Genomic DNA, 22,390 nt, shown 5'->3' on the forward strand with positions numbered 1-22,390 from the left:
GTGTTCATACGCGCAGACACAATGTAACACAACGTTATGTTATTTGCCTATAGGGACCAGGTTGTCAATTGTTGCATTTATACTTGGGACTGTGAAGCTGTTAGCTGAAACATTTTTAATAGGTGAATAGGATACACTGTGTGGACCTTTTTGTATAAATACTATTAACTTTGATGCGAGTTCAGAACTGGGTATTAGATCAGCAAAGAAATGTGCCTTTTCCGACATACGATGATCTAAAGTTCTCAAGACGGACAAAGGTTCATCCAGCCTCTAGAGGTTAAAAGTACAGAATGTCTACTATGAATAAACAATTATGAATGTGCCAATGGTTAAATAAAAGTAGTTAAAACACCATAAAATCTAATACATGCAATTTCATCAACAAGTATTTTTAAGGTTTGGCATACTAACCCAAATCTAATCTCGATTTTATAATCCAGTTCTCTCTGTAAAGATGTCCTGGCAATTTCAGTTAGATCTGGATTTAGCTCCATTTCATTTTAAGTCTCACTTAAAGTGAGAGGTACTCACATTCACAGCCTGCCTTCTCTCAGTTTTCAGGGACAAGGATAGGCAATTCCAGGTAGTTAAGGAGCATAACAAGCATATGGAAAGAGAGGTGGAGTGGCAGTGAGCAAAATCTTAGGAGATCTGGAAGCACTCCCTTCTATGCCCTGACTACACTGGGAACTTAAACTAGATGGAAAATGTAAAAGGAAATTATGTTGGTTTCTTGTAGTGTTATTGTAATACTTGCTTTACTGCTGCTGCTTAAGTATTCTCATGCACTATTCGTTCCTGTAGTCACAGCCAAACACAAAAATACCTAAACCCTTAGTACTTGTACTCCAGTGAGTTTTTCACAGTTTTGAGATATGTATCTTCAATGAAAGACACATTTTGCATGGTTACCCATCCCAGAAAACAAATCCTTACAAATGTTTTATAAATTCATTTCCTGTAAGCTGTGTTAGTAGCTCCCCAGGGGAAGGTAGCAAAGCCAAGCTGCTAACAGGGAAAGCATTGTCTCTCTCAGGTCATGGCTGGAAAACACTCTGCTCAATGACTGCAGGCTCACTTACAGCAGGTCTTTAATCCAGTAATCACTCAAGAGAGAGACCACTGCAAATTTAATGGTTGTTCTTGTAGAAATAAAAGGAAAAGTTCTTTTAGAGGTGTGGTTTTTTTGTGTTTGTTTTTTTTTTTGTTTGTTTTTTTGTTTTTTTTGTTTTTTTGTTTCTGTTCAGACCCACAGATTTCACTGGTATGAAGTTACAGTAATCAGCAGAGAAAGGTTAGGAGCATTAATCCCAGGCTTCTTGGCGCAGAAATGAAATCTTTCTTGCCTTTGCACTTAAACAGCCAGGAGCATGTATCAACTACAGCACTAGTCAGTCATCAAGCAGGAAAACAAACACACTTCTCATGCTGTTAGAAATAGGTCTATCTTTGAACTCCTATCAGAAAATCAATGAGATAGTATAAAAATATTTACTTCCAAGGAGGCTCTTGTTTTTAAAAAGATATCCTTACAATCTGCTCTGGAAGGACAGGGCAAAAGAGCGGGTTAGTTCCACTGAGATATATATCTATATACCCATATATCTATATATATCTACATAGTCTCAGGAGGAGAGAAAAACTAGAATCATAGAATGGTTTGGATTGAAAGAGACCTTAAAGATCATCCAGTTCCAACACCCTTGCTGTGGGCAGGGACACCCTCCTCTAGACCTGGCTGCTCAAAGCTGCATCCAACCTGGCTCTGACCACTTCCAGAGAGGAGGGATGAAAACAGGATCTGCGACTCTGACATATTTAGATACAGGAACCAGGAGATACAGTGATTAAAACTGAACTCACACCTGATCTTTTCTAGTGCTGTTACTCTGTTTATTCCTAAAAGCTTTTGCCTTCCTTCTTTCCATGCATGGTACAAACAAAGTTATGATGTGAACATTACGAGTTGCCACTTAGCAGAAACTGTTGTGGCAATGTGGAAAGTACAAAGCAGTGCTTTGTAAGCTTACCAGCCTGTTCTGATAGATGTGCTAGTGTAATGCTGAGTCCAAAGTAATGAGCCCTAAAAGTTAACACAGCCAGATAGCTTGGACATAACAGAAAAAAATGGCCAGATTTTGTCTGGACCTTATCCAGCTCATACCCAGACAATACACATATCCATTCACAATGCTCACTCAGATTTCAGTGCCACAGCTACCATTAAATGACTAAGCTGCTGAGTCCATATTTAACACAAGAGACTCCACCTTTCCAAATGTGAAGTGGGTGAGTTGAGCAGTTAAGAACAAGAGCTCCATTAGATTTGAGAAGGAATAGGCATTCACTGTTTAACAGCAGTAAAAGTAAACTTCTATCATCTCTCTCATAAATGCATATTAATGGAAACATAAGAAAAGCTGAGAACTGTCCATTACAAAAAGTTTATATTATGGTATTAACAACGAGGACTTTAACATGTGAAACTAGGTAGTGCTATTCTACAGCTATTTACACATACTTTAAGCTTTGCAAGCAACTGAGCTTGCATTTAGCATAATCAATTTAATTTGCCAAGTCATTTATTTTTGCTGAATGCTGCAGAAACAGGGGTCAAGACTACAGTCAGAGCTCAGTTCTGGAGCAGGTACCTATTGTGCAAATGCCAATAGCTTTTTATTTGATGTGGTCAAAACAGATTACTTTTCAAATTCATATGTTGTAATCTTAACAGCTTTCATCTTCTTAGCACTGTTGTCATAACTTCTGCAATCAAAAAGTAGTCACCTTAGAATCAAAATAACTAGTTACAGATAAATTGCCACACATTATCTCACACAAACAATATCTGCATTTCCCTTTGTTTCAACACCCATTTTTGTCTAGCAACTTACAATGATTTTTTTAAGGATACTGCAAACACAACAGGATAGATTTCAATCCATGCAACCTTCACTAAACCTAGTTCTATTTTGTGAGAAAAATACATGCCTTTTAATTTTTTTTTAATATACAAAGGAATTTCCATACATTGACTGGAATGGTTCATCACTGAATTACTCTCATTTTAGGCAACTTAACCCAGAAATTTTGGTAGAGTAACATACTGTGGCTGGAGATCAATAACTGCTATGGACAACATTATATATGATTCACATTTAATTAATTTATGATACATACTAATTCAGTATATACCTTTTACATTTTAACTCACCCTTTATGTTAAAGTGCATCCATGCCTCAGTTTCTCTACACACAGTACCATCACAAGCAGCACCTGCCTAGCAAGCCTGGAATGCACTTCTAACCTCTCTGCTACATGAATAAGGAAAAATAAAATGTGAGCAAAGTAGGACAGCAAAGGAAGTAGCAAAGTATAGACCCAGCTGCAAGACTGAGGGTGGCAGGAAGATGCCTACAGTGATAGTGTAGTGCTTCTGGTCAACTACTCTTCCCCTCTCTTGTCAGTCCCATCCCTGCTACAAGGACAGCCTGCAGCTTACTTTACAGCCTGAAGAACTGGGCTAATTCTGATTTTGATTAACGTCAGGTTGCAATTTGTAATGGTTCAGCAATAGCTAGATGAACTACAGAGTAAGTCTGAATCACAGAGAGTGAAGACATCTGAGTGCATGAAGCCATGCTGCACTCATCTCTTTCAAGACATGTGTCTTTAAACTGAAGATGAATTTTTCAACAATTAGTTAATAATTATTACGTACGAGATGGTAATGAAGAGTCTTAAGCTGTCTCGCATCTACAACTGGCATCTCAGGAGAAAGGCTAATGAGTGAATTGACTGTCCTAAACTACATTCTCTTGGAAGCACACTTTTTGATTTGGTGAGAATAACTGTTACTTTTGCAAAATACTGAATTCACATATATATGAAATAACATACACGTTAAAATATTGATTAGCTGAAGTAGCATTGTTATGATCATTGCACACACTCCAGGATACAACCTACAGTCCTTGATATCACTGGAACTACCACAGGTCTTAGAGGACCCTTCCTGTGTTCAGATTCAGAGGACAGGACCAAGAGACTTTTCCTGCTACAAGTACATCAAGTTCCAATCACTTGCTCAAACTCTTCCATAATGCAGACAATTGCCTCATTTACCAATGAAAATAAAAATATTAAGACTAATAGCTGAAGAAACAACCACTTTAGATTTTGGAGACACAGCCAAATGTGATGGTATTACCTGCAGAAACCATCGGACTTTCCCATATTTTTTACTACTGGCTAGACCTCCCACAGAGCATGAAACTAACTCAGAATCTTCTACATGTACTATTTTTAAAAGGAATGAAATTATTTTTCTGTAAGAGGCCCAGGAAAAAGCATCAGTAACAACTAAGGCAGGCAGATAAATGGGAAGGCTTGGCAGCGGTATCTAAATATACCACACACAAAGTACCTCACAAGGAGACCAAGCATGAGGGAGCTCACAGTCAGTGATTCATAGGTGAGACATGAAGTGAGGACTTCTAGAAACACAAATGGTAGGAGAAGCTGAGCAGCATTTTATAAATCATATATATATAAAGATAAGAGTATGCAGTAATTTCTAAGTATGTTTTTCACATTTTAGTTAAGTAATTATTTTACTACCAGGTCTTGCAGAAAAAGCAATCTGTAGAAAGTTCTGTGTGCAATAAGTGCATTTGCAAAAACAGAGGTTTTCTCAGAAGAATATTTTCAATTTTTCTCTTCCAAGCTGTGCTACTTACATCACTCATATCAAAAAACATAACCACAAAATAGCAATAGGTCCTTATATGAATGTTTTCTTCGTAATACTTTGTAACATCATCCACTTAAATATACCTTGATCTCTAGGATTTTGAAGCCTGAAGTCATAGTGATGACAACGATGTTCTCTGCTTAGATTTCCAGCGGTTGGCAAGTAGCACTAGGTAGGACTTCTGAATGATAAACAAGCATTTTGTTGTTTGATAATGAGAGCTCACAGGAAAATGGTGGGGAAATTCTGGAACCTCAATAACAAATAATTTCTGGACCTTCACAAAAGTATATACATGCTGAAAATGGGTGAGCTCCCAACGCAGTGAAAGCAATTAGACTTTGAGAAAAAGGACATAACAAAGACAAAAATAAATCTAAATTGTGCACTTTCTCAAGAGTAATTTTCCACAGAATCACAGAATGGTTTGGGTCAGAAGGGGACTTTAAAGATCATCTACTCTAAACCCCTGTCAATGGACAGGGACATCTTTCATTAGATCAGGTTACACAAAGCCACATCCAACCTGACCTTGGACACTTGCCAGTGACAGGGAAACCACAACTTCTCTGGGCAATTGTCTCACCACTGTCATAATAATAATAAAAAAGAATTCTTACTTATGCCCAATCTAAATCTGCTCTCTTTCAGTTTAAAAATACAAGCCCTGGTAAAAAGTCTCCCTCTGTCTTTCTTAAAAGCTTCCTTTATATAACAAAAGGTTGCAATAAGCCTTCTCTTCTCTGGGCTGAACAACCCCAACTCTCTCAGCCTTTTCCCATAGGAGAGTTGCTCCACCCCTCTGATAATTTTCATGGCTCTCCTCTGGACCCACTCAAACAGATCCACGTCTTTCTTGTGCTGAGGATACCAGAGCTGGACGCAGTATGCCAGGTGAGGGCCCCCAAGAGTAGAGAATAGGGGGACAATCACCTCTCTTCACCTGCTGGACACACTTCTGATGCAGCTCAGGATATGGGTGGCTTTCTGGGCTGCAAAGTGCACATAGCTGGCTCATGTCCAATGTTTCATTCACCAATATCCTCAAGTCTTTCTGTGCAGGGGAGGAACAGTATCCTGTACTGATATTGAGGATTGCCTAGACCCATGTGACAGACCTTGCACTTGGCCTTGTTTAAATTCATGATGTTTGCATGGGCCCACTTCTCAAGTCTGACAAAGTCCCTCTGGATGGCATCCCTTCCCTCAAGCCTATCAGCTGCAACACCCAGCTTGGTGTCAACTGCAAACATACTGTGGATGCACTAAATCCCACTGCCTATGTAATTGGTGAAGATATTAAATAGTATTGGTTCCAGTATGGATCCTTGAAGAACATTACTCATTAGTGTCTTCTGTTTGAACATTGAAACATAGAGTGTAACCATTTGGATGAGGCCACCCAACTAATTTCTTCTCCATCTAACGGTTAATCCATCAAACCCGTATCTCCCCAATTTAGAGGTAAGAATGTTGGGGGAGGGGGGGAAAGACTGTGCAAAAGGCCTTGAAGAAGTCTAGGTAGACATCTGTAGCATTTCTCTTGTCCACTGATACAGTCAATCCATCACAGAAAGGCACTAGATTAGTGAGGCCTGATTTGCTCTGGGTGAAGCCATGTTGGCTGTCCCTAATAACTTCCCTGTCTTCTGCATGTTTCTACATATCTTCCAAAAGGATCTGTTCCATGGTCTTATCAGGTACAGAAGTGAGGCTGTTAAATTAAGTTTAATCAAACTCATTACAAATCCGAGTCTTATCAAAGGAGCAAATGTGTTTGCTTTAATTGAAGAATAAATGACGAAGGGCTATTATTATTACTATCATTACTACAAATGGTGCATAGAAGAGGAATAGTATAACCAAAAAATGTAAAAGACATTGTTTTCCTGGGGGCTGTTGGTGTTCGGATACAATTTCTGGCACAGTTTGTACCACATTTGAGGAAGAAAATTATGACCCTATCCATTGTTGTGGATAGTTATAAAATCTGTTTTTCTGCCTATATGTATACAGACTTTTCTGAATTGGAGACATCTTGACCATATCACAAGAGAGGCTAAGAAAGACACCACCTCAGTTCTGACTTCAGATTTTTTCACTTCTACTATTCAGTCACCATGCCAGGTATATTGAGTCTGTGAGTTGGCTTAAGTGGCAGAATTTTTTTTTTTACCAGCTTTTCTGCTTGTATACAATGAGAACACATTTAGCCCTCTAATATGACAAGAAAAATATGCAAGAGGTCTTCCATGCTACCTTTACAGGAGCTAATGTTGAGGATGGGAATCAGCAGAGAAGAAAGAAGTGGACATAGTACAAAAGCCAGTTTTTCTGACCACAAAAGCAGAGCTCTAATGACAGAAAACATGCTCTGCTGTACGTTAAAAGATCTTGAATTATCTCTTTTGGATTTCTAGCTCCATTCATGTGGGAGGAAAGAGAGTTGCCTGATGATGATTTACATGTTCAAAATGAGAAACAATGTTGTTAAAGCCCAATGGTGGACACTAGTTTGTTGTTCAGTGTCCTCTGGGTCTTCAAAGACTGATGAGCAAAATGGCAAAGTCTCAGTATAAGGAGCTTCAGAGGAAGCAAGATGCTCTGAAGAAATGTTAGGAAAAATGAATGCACCAAGATGTCCTACACAACTTGATGATCTGAATCTCAAGCACGCAGAGCACTCTCTAGGATACTAAACTTACTCCCTACAATTGCAAGCAATGAAGAACAAATTATTACTTTAGAGTGGTTTACTAGGCATTAATTGCATTTTCAAACAGATTATAATAAATATAAGATCTGTAGTGCAAAGACCAAAGTCATAAAAAATATAACATGCTACAGGAACACAAGAGAGAGAAAGATTTTCAATGTACTCTTGAGTGAACATGTAAGAAACCAATCTTATTTAACTCATTGTAGATTCAGAAAGTAACAGTTTCCTAAAGTTCACTTAATTTTGTACCTTCTGCTTATCAGCTATTTTATGTTGAGTAAAAAACTCAAAAGTTGTTTTCTGGTTTTCAACACTATCCTAGAAATACTACTATAATTCACATAGAACTGGAATAATGTGTTTGTAAGTCAAAACATTTAAGAACCTGCAGTAGTGAAAGTTTAGATATATGCTGCTCCACCAGCTGAGTCCTCTACTGCAAAGGTGCCATCTGAAACAGATGTGACAAAGTATTGTCTGGAGGTCATGGTCAGACCTCCTTACCTATTAAATTAGCCTAGATAACAAGGTTAGACTATATGCCCAGCTATGAAGTAGCTACACAAAAATGAGATTAATCCAACATCTGTAGTTCATATATATATATATATATTTATAATGTGTGATTGTGTACCTGTATATACATATACATAATCTGTCAGTGAAAGATAATGCTAGAAAAGCAAATAATAAATGCACATTGGTGCCTTTAGAGAATGTCCTACTGTAAGGTATGACATTAATTTATTTCTGTGATAGACAGCAAACAGGGACTTTCCAAAGTGTTTAAGGCTATCATCATAAATTGAACATTTTTCACTCTTTTGAACTGGAGATAATGAGAAACTACAAGTAAGAAAACTGAGAGTGTAACATGTGTCATAAATTGGCTGTCTTCCACTTTTTCCCTTGATTACTTGCCAAACTGGCCACCTGCCATAGACCAAGGAAAAGGGAGGGGTCACATATAGATTTTACCTAATGAGAGGAGAAAAGAACTAAAAAGTGGCACAGAAGTGCTGGAGGCATCAGACCAACAGGCAGTATAAAAATAGAAAAGTGAGAAAGTAGTGAAAGATGGCTGTACAGAGGAATAAAGAAAAACTATTTGTTATTTTCTTCATTCCCAGGGAATGGTGAAGAATACTTGGCCAAATCATGACTCCAGTACACAATGTAAAACTGGGCATGCATGCTCTGCCTACACTGTTGTTTGTAACCAAAATTGGATCAATACTAACTACCAAGATCAACCAACCAACCATTCATTCAGTTTAGGGTTACGGCATACTGTGATGCTGTGAGAAAGACACACTGGACTGCCTGCTGCAGAGGCCAGTGGAAATAAGAAGATTCCAGATAGTCTTGTGAGATAAGGACATCCCTCCAAAAAAACATGCCACTAATAGAATATTTAATCCTCATCAGCTGGACGTTCGGCTCAGTACACACACTGAAAGTTAAGATAGTATAGGCCTACTGGGAGACTTAATGCAAAGCAAGTACTTACAGTGTAGCATTGCAGGGCTGACTTTATGCCTCTTTCCAGGCTATTGATAGTAAGTACCAATATGGAGTTTACTACTCCAAGCAAGTTGGACAAGTGCTCATGGCTACTGATTTCCAGAACACAGTCTAAGGATTTCCAAAGTTTGAGTAATTGAAGGGGAAGTGGCAGCAAGTGTTTTAAAGAAATCTCCAGAAGACTAAAGAACTAATTTGTTCTGTTTGACCTCTACCATTGGCTTTCTGCATTATCATACCATAACTGTATGATCCAGTTTACTCAGCTGCAAAATATTCCCAGATAGTGCTACCTTTTATCATGTGACTGATTGATTCTGTTGAGTAGGTATAAAGAAAATTATTAGCAAACTTCCACCATAAATCTGAGTCCTTTGCTTTTCCAGCCTTGATGTAGAAATGTCAAGAAGAAGTCTGAATGGCTGCTTGCCCATCTAAGGTGAATGAAGTGGAACAAATGTATTTAATCTACTTCCTGCTGTGAACAGCATGAGGCTTCAACAATTCCACTAAGGCAAGATGACTGTTTTGTCAGACTGGCTGTAAGGCTGTGTGCTCTCATGGCAACACTAAATACAGTAGCATGGAATTAAATTAAAATCACTACAGAAGACAGCACTGGCATAAAACTTGAAGCAAGCAAAATAATTGTAAGCCTTCTCCTCTTAGCTGCAAACTTCAGCTCTGCATTCATCACATCTCTTCCCTTCTGGTTTCCAGATGTGATTGCAAACTGAGTTTAAAATTGGCTCACAATACAAAACAGAGTAAGTAATAAAGACTCAAAACCAGCAGCCTGGCAATCAAAACATTTGAACAGGGAGAGCAGAGCTTTGCCTGCAAGCCTTGTTGCAAGGTCTAAAGCATTTTGTATTAAAACTTCTTACTAACTACACAGCAATGCTGTTAGTTTTGGAATCAAATTACAGGCTCCTCATTTCCAAGTAAGCACTAACAAAAGAGTCTGATCCTATCTTTTCTCTATATATCTGAAATTATTTCAGAGTCACAGCTTCAATTGGAAAAACAGCACTTGAATAGTTGCTAAGTGCCTGGGGACTAAGGCATTTTCATGGAAGACTGGGGTCTGGGTGTTTTCAGGGTCTGAGACTCAACTACAGTACTCCTGTCACCAAAGGGAATGAAAAGTGCACAACAACCTTAACTCCCTTTGCCTAGATGCAAAATATTGATCGATTATGCAAAGTGCATCCTCCAAACGAGCTTTATGCTGCTCTGTTCTCCATGCAGAATAGGTATGTCCTGAGACAATCAGCTGACCTAAAATTCTTCAGAGATTTCTGTTCTTTTTCTGATCCTTGAGAGACTTGAAGAAAAGTATTCAGGGCATCAATTCTGACTAGATTTGGCAACAAAAAAAATCACATTTTTATGGAAAACAGTTGAATATTTGTTGCTGGTTTTGTTCTGTTTTGTTTTTATTTTGTCTTGAATTTCTAAATACCTATTGAAATACTCTTCAGCATTAATTTTTTTTAGATTTCAGCTAGATTCCTCTTTAGAAACCATAATTATTTCATGAAGCAGGAATAGACACCTATCTCTGTTGTTTAATGGCATTTCATACTAGGAGCTGCTTTAATACAAAATGATAAAGAATTCATTCCTTCATGCCTAGTAGTGCTTATGACTTTGGGCTGGACAGCAAATTAAATTTCTAAGGGTAGAATTTATATACGTACTGCCGGAAATCAAGGCATTCAGATGCACAACGTACATATGGTAATTGATCTCAACAGTTTAGAAACTTCTCCTAGGATAGGATGGATCCTGGGAGAACATCTCTGTTTTCATTAGCTATGGAAGGATCCTGGCACAACCTGCAGGAATGACATGTCTAAATGTGTATCGAGTGAGATTACTGCTACTTCAAAAGGGGTTGATTTGCATGGGTATTTCCTTTGCATGTTTTTCTTCCAGTGGTTCATGGTTAGTTACTATTACCTCTCACTCACATAGATCTATGTTTTTATTTTTTTGTGCTTAAATGGTAGCAGCACCTGTAACTTTGAATCCAAGATTACCATGCACAATGTTGTTGTGTGTTCCATTTACTTAATTTTTTTCATCTATTGTGTCTATCTCCAACTTCAGGACCTATCAGGAAAAGTCCCTTCCAAAGTAAGAAATGTCGCAACTAAAGCACCAGTTTTAAAATCACATTTCTCAACATATACATACCTGTGCATGTTCTACATACCATGATTTTTTTCCGATTATGCTTTAGCAGCACTGCACAAATGTGTAATTCTCAATTAAAGCATTCAGTTGCCAGGAATTTCTTAATATACTCTGGTTCACTAGAAATTTGACCACACCTCTTTTACTTTTTGTTTATTGTCATGATTGTATAGCAACTCAGCTATTTTAGTTAGACCCTAGGGGCCTTCTCTAGAAATAAAAGAGGAAGAAAATACTTTGATGATAGGTACTGATGGTGAATGTTTCCTTATTAACTTGCATTGCATGCCAGAGGAGATAAGGTAATGTTGCTAGTACTGACTTGACTTCCCTAGGAAAGATCTCATGTAGTATTATTAAACTTTGACCTTTGCTGCTTGTATCTTTTGACCTGAAGAATTCAATGCATATTGTTAATCCAGTCACAGTACTTGGAGAAATCACAACTGTGACATTTGTCCAAAGAAACTTTGTTAAGTAGAAGATGAATTTAAACAAACAATGACCAAATTGTATCAGTAGATGTGAAGTGAAAAAACGGAACTGGACTAAAGAATTTAGTATGATGACATTACTGTAGCTCATACACTATTATGTATGTGCTACAACTTTTATCTTAGGCATTTCTAAATTATTGATAAGAGCTAAAGAAAATGCCTTTTCATTTAGCATAGGATACTGTTTTAACTTACTGATTTTTTTTTTTTGTACACTGTAAACAATAACAAATAACCAACACTGCTTAAAATGCCCTGCTTATTTATGCTGAATTTCAGCTGTGACTGCCAGGTTGTTAAATTGCTCACACATTAAATACATTTGTGTGCATACACACAATCTGAAATAAGCATACACGTATGTATGTGATTGTGTGAATACATACATATATAATTTATAATTTACCTACTCTATAGGTTGTACTCTGCTTAGTATAGAACAGGCAGCCCCACAGACCACGGATAAAACAAAATGCATGTAGACTTTTTTGTTACCACACATTATGTTTTTGTGCAAACTAAAATCTCATGGTAGAAAACATTAAGGTCAAGTGTATTGTCAGTGAGTTTTTGAGTGCTCTGGAATTTTTCCACCAACATGGAAAGTAAAACAAGGATTCTGTTACACTATTTCAAGTATGACATATGCATGGGTGCAGTAAGACAAATCAATGTTTGCAAAAAATGATCCAAACCTATCCTTCAAAGCCCCCTTATATTTGAATATCCAAAATATCGTTTGGTCTTACCAACAAATGCAGATGTTTCAGTTGTTACATAAAGAAAATGTTCTACTCCAATGTCACAAACATTTCCCCATGAGTGCTCGTTTTATAAATCACATAAGATTATTATTATTTAATAAATAATTCCAGTTTAAAAGTTTGTAGCATTGAGGCAAGTTCTGCTCATAAGAACAGGAAATATTAGACCTAAAACTGAATGGTAGTATATGAAATAAATTATTTCTTATGTTTTCTAATGGCAGTGTTAAAGGATATTTCTTGTTAACTTCCGTAACACCTGAGAGTTTAATAAACTGTAAAGTTCTATACTATGTTGTAATTTATTAACTTCCATAATTTCTTATTTAAAGGCAGTCTAGGTTACTGATAAAATTACTGTATAAGCCTACGAATGACAATATCTTATTTTAAATGCTACAAGAAGTATATAATATTGTTCCCTCCCAGGCACTGAGGTTCCCACTGAAGTTGAGATTCCCTAATATCAGCTCATCTCTGTTTTTCATAATCTCCTGCAGAAACATTCTCCTCAGTCTTCAAAATTTCAGTATATATTTTAAGCAGTCATAATATCTCCAGCTTATTCATGGATATATAGATATTTTATAGCTACTCTCCCAATGTTCTGTGCTCTGCTACAAACAAAAGTTATGAATTCATTAAAATAATTTAAAAAATCAAACTGTCCTAAAAAACATACAGGCAAAAGCCTGTATTTGCTATCACAGCAAACCCAGATACACATATTTCAGCTTGCATTCCATATATGATATCTTACTTTACAAGAAGTGTTATTTCACAACTGCTGCATTCATTGATGTTACATGATTACTCAAACGCTTCACCATGAAAACAAAGTCACATCTGTCACAGGATTATACCTAAGAAATTTCAGGCAGATTGAGTATTTACAATGCAATTAGATGGGTGTCAACTTCTTGCTTTTAAGAGCTGCCTTTTATATCCTTAAATAGGGAGAAATCGCTGTGCTGATAATAACAGTTTATCTTGGCATCAGATTTTCAAAGAGTACTGTACTATATCATTCCTCCCATTAGTCTTTAGGAAATATCACAGTGTCACAATACATGGTTTATGGCCTCATAGAAAGGACTAAAACAGCTTATCAGTATTCCTTTCACAGAATCTGCAGTTGAGGTGTCAGCCTCCAAACTCCATGAGTAAATGAGGAGTTGTACCAGGAAAACTTTTTGATACCACTCCCAGAAAAAGCATTGCCACATTAGTGCTATAGACACTGAAAGAAAAGCTTGAGGTTGTAATTATATTTCCATGTACTTTTCAAAGCATTTGGTAATACAGTGTGCTCATTCTACTCTTCGTTAGGAACACACCTCTCTCTAATTACCACCAGAAATGTCCCTTTCAATGAAATATATCAAAGCTATTGACCACTTGAACAAAGGACATTATTGTGTTAGTATTTCCATACAAAAGGGATTTCTAAAGCAACGTCACTGTCTTTTGATTCTTTGCTTTATGAAAAAGACATAGGAAGCATATGTGGACACTTCTAGGCAGAAATTTAAATTCAGCATCAAATCAGAAGGAATCCAGTTTGCCTCACAGCAGCTAGATGGCTTCTGGTCCACCAGAGCCTCTGATATGGCCTTCTGGAGCATAATGCATAATGGGTCTGAGGGCTTTGTGCACACAACCTCAAAATCACACATGTGATTGTTGCTCGTGCAGGGCAACATTTTGGATCACACCTGTAATTGTGAGAGACAGGAAAGGTGCATTCCCTCACTCCTAAACTGCTCATGTGGTTTTCTCAAACCATCAGATATGAATCCTAAACTCTTAAAAAAAACCCCACATAGCTTTCAAATAGTATTTTCACATCTCCAGATGAAAGCAGCATGTGTTTTAAGCACTAGGATGAAGTGCAAAAATCCAGCTTCTATATGCTGATTTCAGTGTGATGCTGTGGTTTTTGTCCTGGACTGGGAATATCACTTTATTACATGCTGTCTTACCATCATCCTTGTCAGGTACAATGGTAATTTGAGTGCTTGGGAATTCTGCACCAATTCTCCCACCCATCGGCATGCTCAGCACAACATCAAAGGTCTCAGCCTCTTCATATAAGGAATCATCTATGATGACGATCCGACACATTTTTTCTCTTTCGTCTTTGTCAAAACGTAGAATGCTGTTGTGATCCTCAGGCCTGGAGATGTAGTCAGAGTAAGAAAGTACAGAGGTTGGGGCAGTGCCAGATGCTGTTCCTGTGGCATAAAAGGAAAACAGTCACCACACATACCAGGGTTAGAATGGTATCCTCACAGACACCAAATCTTGTTCTCATTGTATTTTAATTTCTATTTACTTTTAGGTGATAAGACGGGCTGAAACCTCAGACCAGGCTACATTTCTGAGGTCCCTGGACAAACTACTTCTGCTATATGAGGCAATGAAAGCACATGGCTTCTCAAATTCATTCCAGATTTCAGTCAGAAGGAATATTGTAGTCTATCACAAGAGACACAGATTGACAAAGGAGACCCTGTGAGGACAGCAAATGAACTCCTTTAGTATATTTTACAAGAAAAATTACAAGAAATTAACTATAAACAGATAGAATTTGATGAAAACAAAATATTTTTATTCCAGATCACCTCAACAAAAATATTGCTTCATGTCTCCAGATGAAAAATAACAATAAAAGAAGAGGGGTGGAGACCCCGTGCTCTTTGTGGATATAATCAGTTAGAGACTGACAGATAGAGGAAGGAGAAGGATAACAAATAAGCAATATTATATTACTCCATTTTTCTCAAGGTACAACAATTAAAGGACATCCTGGGCAATCACTGCAGTGCTTTCAGTTCTGATGATTTTCAAATATGTTGGGCTGCATATAAAAATCTTGCATAAAGATAAAGCACATAGATCGTCTTCAACTCCTAACAAGCAGAATAAATTTGGAACATGATAATTTTTCTACAATTTTCAAAAATGATCTAAGACAGATTGCAAAGAAAAAGACATTTCCAGTTGAGACTGAAGATATTTAGATGAAGAGTAACTAATAGAGTTACAAACTATTTTATTACACAGTAAACAGAACAATTCTCTTTGCTTTTCTGCCTTTTTTCCATTTTTCCCTTTTTTTTCTACAGTAGATTCTGTTACCTTGCTGTGTGTAGCAGATAACCATCAGTTCCTGGCTCACATCTCCACTTCTTCTGACTGGAATAAATAGTTCACCAACATCTTCTTCAATAGTATAGGTGGACTGAGGAATAAAGACAGTCGACTCTGCAAAAACCAGACACATTTGTTTATGTAGATTTATGGCCTGATACTGTCACCTGTAAATTGGCTAGGAACATTTTAGCATATTCTAAAGTGCGACAAATAACTCTTACTTATCAGCAATGCTGTTTAAATTTTAAGAAAAACTTGGAGGGTGAGAGAAGTAGAGTTTCTTAGTCTTTCAGAAATGGAAAATAAAATCAGACCACTGGGTCTCAACCAAAAAATCCTTACTAAATAGTGTCTAATGTGGCTAATTTACTCATCTAGTGTTAATGGTGCAAGACAGTGTTTGGAGAACTTGTCCACAGGATATATATTTTTATTATTTCCATAGTATTTCATTATTAACTGTTAAGCACAGAAATATCAACAGCATAGCTCTCACACAGGCAGAGTGGTTCTGCAAGGCCGTTTGTTAACACACTGATTCAAGACCACCATGAAAATCATTTGGCATTGAGGATGCAAGATTGAGCCCTTGCTATCTTACTCTGACAGAGGTTTGATAGGAGCTTGCTACATGTCTACACTCCTGTTCTACCCAAAGGAGACCTAGCCAATACAGTCAGTGGAGCCTGGAAAGCAACTGTGCCCTAAAATTTATCAGACCAAAGAAGGTCAGATAGATTTTTGAGGGGAAAAAAACCCCAACGCTAAAATGCGTGTTAAAGCCTTTAATTATTTTATAGTCATATAACAAATTGCTGAGTTTTATGCTGATACTGGGATTCAGCAGAAGTTTTTTTCTTGTTCCCTCAAAAACTCAGAACAAAGAGGTAGTTACATGCATATAATAATAAAGGTCCTTTACAGTTTCATTAATATCACTGCAACCCAAAGAGAATACAATTGTGTATGATATTAAATCAAGTGGTATTAGTTGACTGCACAAAGCAAATTTTATCATTATTTCAGAGTACCTTGGCAAACAGTGTTCTGAAGATTGTCATGTGACTTCTTTAAAAACATGTTCCAGGCTTTATTTCTCCAACTGGAAAATACTGCTGGCATGACTTAAGGTCAAAAGCCTGCCTTAAAAATGCTGTAATTCAGGTTTGATAAGATCTAGACACTTTCAATATTCCAGCAAGTCAAAAATTCAGTGCAAACAATGCCAAATCCTTACCTTTTTCTTTTAAAGTAAAACAGAAGTTAACATAAAAAAGTATTAGTAATAATAGTTCCTTTGATTTCTCCCTTTAGAATTAAGATGATAAAATTAAAAACTCTAGCCTTCAAAAAAGAATGCAGTATTCTGATCTGTTCTGTTTCCTGTCTCTCATAATTTTCCAACTAAATATGACACAAAAAAGTTTATAAGATCTTACAAACAACATAAAAGCTCAGAAGAGAATGACCTACACTATCTCAGCTAGTACAAGAAAAAACATCCTTATGCAATCTCTTTTTGGAATAAAACATTAACTAATGTCCCATTCACCCAGGGGATGGTACAGCTCTCCAAACAAGCTCACTGTTTTGGGGCTAAGACTGCACCTTCAAGTCAATTAATCTTAAAATAACTTTCACTGGAAGTAGAATAAAGCTGTTGATGGTTCTTATTCAGTTTGCATCTGAACTTGCTATAACTTGCACTTTAAATGATGATTATGAAACCCAGTCCTTCCCCTCAAAGGTCTCTATTTTTTCCTGTAGATATTCTTTGATTTGTATTTGTGCATTTGATTTTCTCCTATTCAACTTCACTTTAAGTACAACTACTACAAATTCTCTTGGACTGTACAAATTTTATCTTAATATAAGAAAAAAACCCCACAACGCAACATGGTTGGCATTAAGAAGACTCAGATAATTATCTTATTGTGCTATCTCACTGATCATAGAAAATATGGCTTTAACAAATTTTCAAGTAATTTCTCCTCTCATACATACTGATTTCCAAGCTAAGCACTATTTTTCTCAGTGACTAAATACGGATGTTAGTTTATGGATGTCTGGTTTAACTTTCATTTGTAACTAAGATCTAAGAAACCTCTAACAGTTTTCCTGTCTGCCCTGTCCTTTTCAAATGTTACTTAGGGAAGACTATATAAAACAAGCTGTTACAGTCATCCAATACTTGAAAGATTCCCTAAGGTCAGTTTTGTGTGACCATGGCTCGTGGGCTCAAATGTCTGGGTGCAGCTGAAAGGCAAAGCAACCAGAGAACATTAGAACATTCTACTTTTTAAAATTATTATTATTTTTTTATTATTATTTTTTTAATCAGCTTCTTTCTGAATTTACATTTAATGATAACTTTATTTGTTCTTGACACAGCTCGTGCTTTACTTGGTCTAATGAACCTTACCCTTACTGAGCTTCTCAGCTTGATATTATGTCCCAACTGATGAACTAGTCTGCTCCAAGACCCAAACTAAACAAAAAAATTTGAAATAATGTATCATAGGAAAAATGCAAGTATTTCATCCAAGCATGCATTATTTAGTGACATATTTATTAATCATTTAAAGTACAGAGGATAAACAGCCCAATGCTCAAGTCTGTCTTCAGAAATACTCTGAGGTAAGTTTTACCATTCACTCTAACTCAGAGTATTTGCCCTCTAGGTCATCTTTCGGTATATGCATATATTGACAGTACAGTTCTAGAAAGGCTCTTACCATCTCCTGGGTCAATAATTTCCACTGTGGAGACATGAGGAAATTCCAGAACTGCCATGACAGGCTCAGAAAGAACAATTCGAAAGGATTCAGACTGTTCATGTTCACCATCACTCAAAATCCGTACTCGCCATGTAGCTAAAGTCTGGCCAGGATTAAACTGCACCTGTTTCTGGGCTTTTCCTCTGAAATCTTTATCTTTCTTGGCAGTACCATCTTGGGTGCTAATACCTGCCAAAACAAGAAATTAAGGTCATTAAAAACATATTTATTAACTTTTCTCTCACTATGTCATCTTTAAAAAGAGACATTTTAGAAAAATAATCTTTTTACAGCTTGAGAGTGTTCAGGACAAATCTTAATCAATTTTATATTGATGTCACACATAGAGATGGAAGCACATCAATTAACATTATGAAAGACAGTTTCAATGGAATTAGCCAAAGCCAAACTAACTCCTAGAAAAAGTCTGCATTCTCAGAGGCTACAGTCAAGTTTCCATTTCTCCATAATTCAACTATGGATACTCAAAAGGCCCAATAGATTTCCACACTTTTCCTCCCCAGCTCTTTAACATACTGGGTTCTCATCTGTTCCAGAACATATTAACAACATCCTGAATGAACCCCTCAAAAATATTTATTTCTCTTTGAAAAATAAAATCACACCTGGAAAGTTCAGCCTTCAAGGGCAAAGCTACGGAAAACACAAAGATGAAGGCAAAGGGGTAAAACACCCAGAATAAGGATAAAAGAAGACGTAAAATCTGAACCATTGTGGTCATTTCCATAACAATAAACTTCTAAAAAATTATTATCCTCTTATTTCACTCTTTGCATAATGACAATTATTAAACTCAAGACAAGTTGAAACTGTAAAGCCAAGGGATAAAATCCAACATAGTTCATCCCAGTGGGATGGTACACACCTCACTGCCTCAGACTCAGGCTGCTCTAAAATGGCTTTTCATTATTGCTTCCCTCCCAGTTTAAGTCTATCTGACAGGCCCTCATGGAAATTAGACAGTCCTTCTGAACCATCCCCTACTCACACATTTGGCCTCTGATCACCACATTACCATTCAAATCTTAAAGGTCTTTCTCAGGTTTTCAGGAAAAAAAAAAACAAAACTCCCTTGTCTGCCTGTTTCTTCCAACTCAATTGTTTAATGTGTTAAAACATACTGGCTACTCCTAGGTCATACCAAGTCTTTTACTTAACTTCCGTAACCCTTCAGCCTCTTTGAGACTAGTACACTTGGACCAGAAAGGCCAGTAAGTGTCTTAACCAGTATATTTAATTATCTATTATTTATTGATTCTCTTATTTCTAACTCTAATTCCATTTTACAGGATGAAGGTAGCCAGAGGCAACCTATTCAAAAAACTTTTTTTGGATTTTGAGTTAGCTCAATTGAGAAACTGAACTTGGATACATAGGTAGGACATTTTTTTAACACTTTAGTTGAAGGATCAGAAGTCAAAGATGTATCTGTTAACCAGTATCAGGAATTAATTTAAACCACACAACCTTAACTTCATATTTAATTCTTTGACTCTTTTCCTTTCTTTAGAAGAAATGTATTTTCAAAATTATTTCACTGTTCAAAACAGAGCCTTTTAAGTTAGATTCAGTTAGTTAGTGCCTATAGACGTTAAAGCTCAAGTCAAAATAGTTGACCTGAAATTGAAATTTTTATGCAGAAACTTATTTCTAAGCATGAAGTTGTGTTCCACACCAAGTGAATACTTACATATCTCTGCAAAACAAGCTTTAAATTGAGAACCTTTCCTGAGCAGTGCAAGCTCACAAAAGGTTTCAGCATGAAACTGTAAAAGTATAATGCTCCCTGGTCCAAATCAATCACCAGGAAGAGAAAAGGAACAGATCCTGAAACTAGAGACGTGTGAGGTTGCAGAATGTGATAACACAATCTATTTACACCTTTTCACTCCCCAGACACTGCAAACAGCTTTCAACACCTCCTGTATGAGTCTCAGTTAACTGCCAACATTGACTGAAGGAAATAAGCCTAATGCTCATAGCTGCTTATCAGACCAGCTGCCAATAGCCTTTCTGGAAAATGATGTAAGCTTACTGTTGCCATTCCACTTGCTACAACTGTACTTTCTCAGGACAGGAATAATAAAATCTGGACAGGAACTGTGAAACAAATACAACAATGGTATCGATCAAATCAAGGAAAGAATGACTGAGTCTTGGGTTTTTAAGTAAAAAATAAATTGCAGAACACACACACACAAAAGTGAGCATTTAATCATATAACTAAATAAACTGTATCCTTAGGATAATAACAGATACATGGTTTAATAAATAAACATGTTCCTTTGAATTTAGCTTGTTCAGAATTGAACACTAGTAAAAGGATAAAGCTATATTGATATATATCAGCAACTATCTGGTCAGTAATTTCCAGAAGAAATTGATACGACTAAAATTGAACTTACTTATAAAAGAGGTTTCTCCCAGGTAACCTCTCCGTTTAAGAACAACATCAAGATATTTTGAGTCTTCATTTACTAAATAATACTCCTTTTCTAAGGAGATCCAAGCCCAGTTTAGGCGAAAATGTTGATTCTTCAGCTTATTGCCTCCTACAAAACAAAATGATAAAGATACATTTATTCATTTTTCTTTTTTGTAAAATACTACTTTGTCTTTTGAGGTTAATGTAACCTGTAGCTTGGGTAAGATATGTATCTTAGCTGAACATTAAAATCCAAAGGTTTTAGAGATTTTAAATTAAGAAATAACGAGTAAATAACTCAACCATGACACATTTGGTACATATATGAATAAATTTTATCTCAGCTGCATACAAACTAGTTACATTCATTCCAGGGCATGCTAATTTTCTTCTTTTCCAAGGGTAAAAGAACAAGAATTAATCAAAATACATTTGGGATGCCTTTTTTAGAAATTACAAAAATTGTGGATGATCCAAGTTTCTGCAGTATTGGTGTTCCCAAATAACACAGAATGTAGGACATCATGCAGAACTTCCTCGATACGATCAGACTGCCAGAAGCACTGGAAGATCCTTATTACCCTGAGAGACTGGAGATAATACCTACCATTTTTAGAGTACTTTCACTCATGCAGCCTGCTTCTAAAAATCAGTATTTTATTCAATAAATCTAACAATTTCTGCTCTTATTAGTTTAGAATTTATGCATCAACACTGTGATTTTAGGAACAGCTTTCATGTTTTCTAGGAAAGTATTTCAAAAAGATTATCCCTGAGACACATCAGTTTATAGCTACACTGATGCCCTCCTAAGCTTAAACGCTTGTAATTGTTGGGTGAAATATGACTGTGTCACCTAAGGAGATTTAGACAGATACAAATTCTTACTGGAACTATTTTGCAATGACCTATCTTCACAATACGACAAATGCCCCCAGCTGAGTAAGCTGTTGAGATGTGTTTTGGAAGTCACACAGAATTACAGAATGTTAGGGGTTGGAAGGGACCTCTGGAGATCATCGAGTCCAACCCCCCTGCCAGAGTAGGATCACCTAGGGAGGGCAGTTCACACAGAAATGCATCCAGATGGAAAAACGCATTCCAGAGAAGGAAACTCCACAACCTCTCTGGGCAGTCTGTTCCAGCACTCTGTCACCCTTCTAGTAAAGAAGTTTTTCCTTATGTTGAGTTGGAACTTGTGTGTTCTAGTTTGTATACATTGCCCCTTGTCCTATCACAGGGTGTAATTGTAAAGACATTGGCCCCTCCTTCTTGGCATCCACCCTTCAGATATTTATATACAATAATTAGATCCCTTCTCAGTCTTCTTTTTAGACTAAACAGCCCCAGGTCTCTCAGCCGTTCCTCGTAAGGCAGGTGTTCCAGTCCTTCAATCATCCTCATAGCCCTCTGTTGGAACATCTCAAGTAAATCCCTGCCCCTCTTGAACTGGAGAGCCCAGAATAGGACGCAATACTCCAGATGAGGTCTCACTAGGGCAAAGTAGAGGTGGAGGAGAACCACCCTTGACCTGCTGGACACACTATT

At 36.9% G+C, this 22,390-nt stretch overlaps 1 protein-coding gene across 1 annotated transcript in view; it reads right to left on the reverse strand.

Moving 5' to 3' along the window:
- FREM2 (FRAS1 related extracellular matrix protein 2) overlaps nt 1-22,390 on the reverse strand; it is a 135,347-nt gene that overhangs the window by 38,455 nt on the left and 74,502 nt on the right. The window contains exons 4-7 of the mRNA XM_009998366.1: nt 20,823-20,969; nt 18,355-18,585; nt 15,605-15,730; nt 14,446-14,697 (exon numbers count right to left, since the gene is read on the reverse strand). Of these exons, the coding sequence (XP_009996668.1) occupies nt 14,446-14,697; nt 15,605-15,730; nt 18,355-18,585; nt 20,823-20,969 (756 nt within the window). The remainder of the gene's footprint in view (nt 1-14,445; nt 14,698-15,604; nt 15,731-18,354; nt 18,586-20,822; nt 20,970-22,390) is intronic.

The sequence above is a fragment of the Chaetura pelagica genome, unplaced genomic scaffold, assembly GCF_000747805.2.
Source record: "Chaetura pelagica isolate M959 unplaced genomic scaffold, ChaPel_1.0 scaffold105, whole genome shotgun sequence".
In the NCBI taxonomy this organism is placed as follows: Eukaryota; Metazoa; Chordata; class Aves; order Apodiformes; family Apodidae; genus Chaetura; species Chaetura pelagica.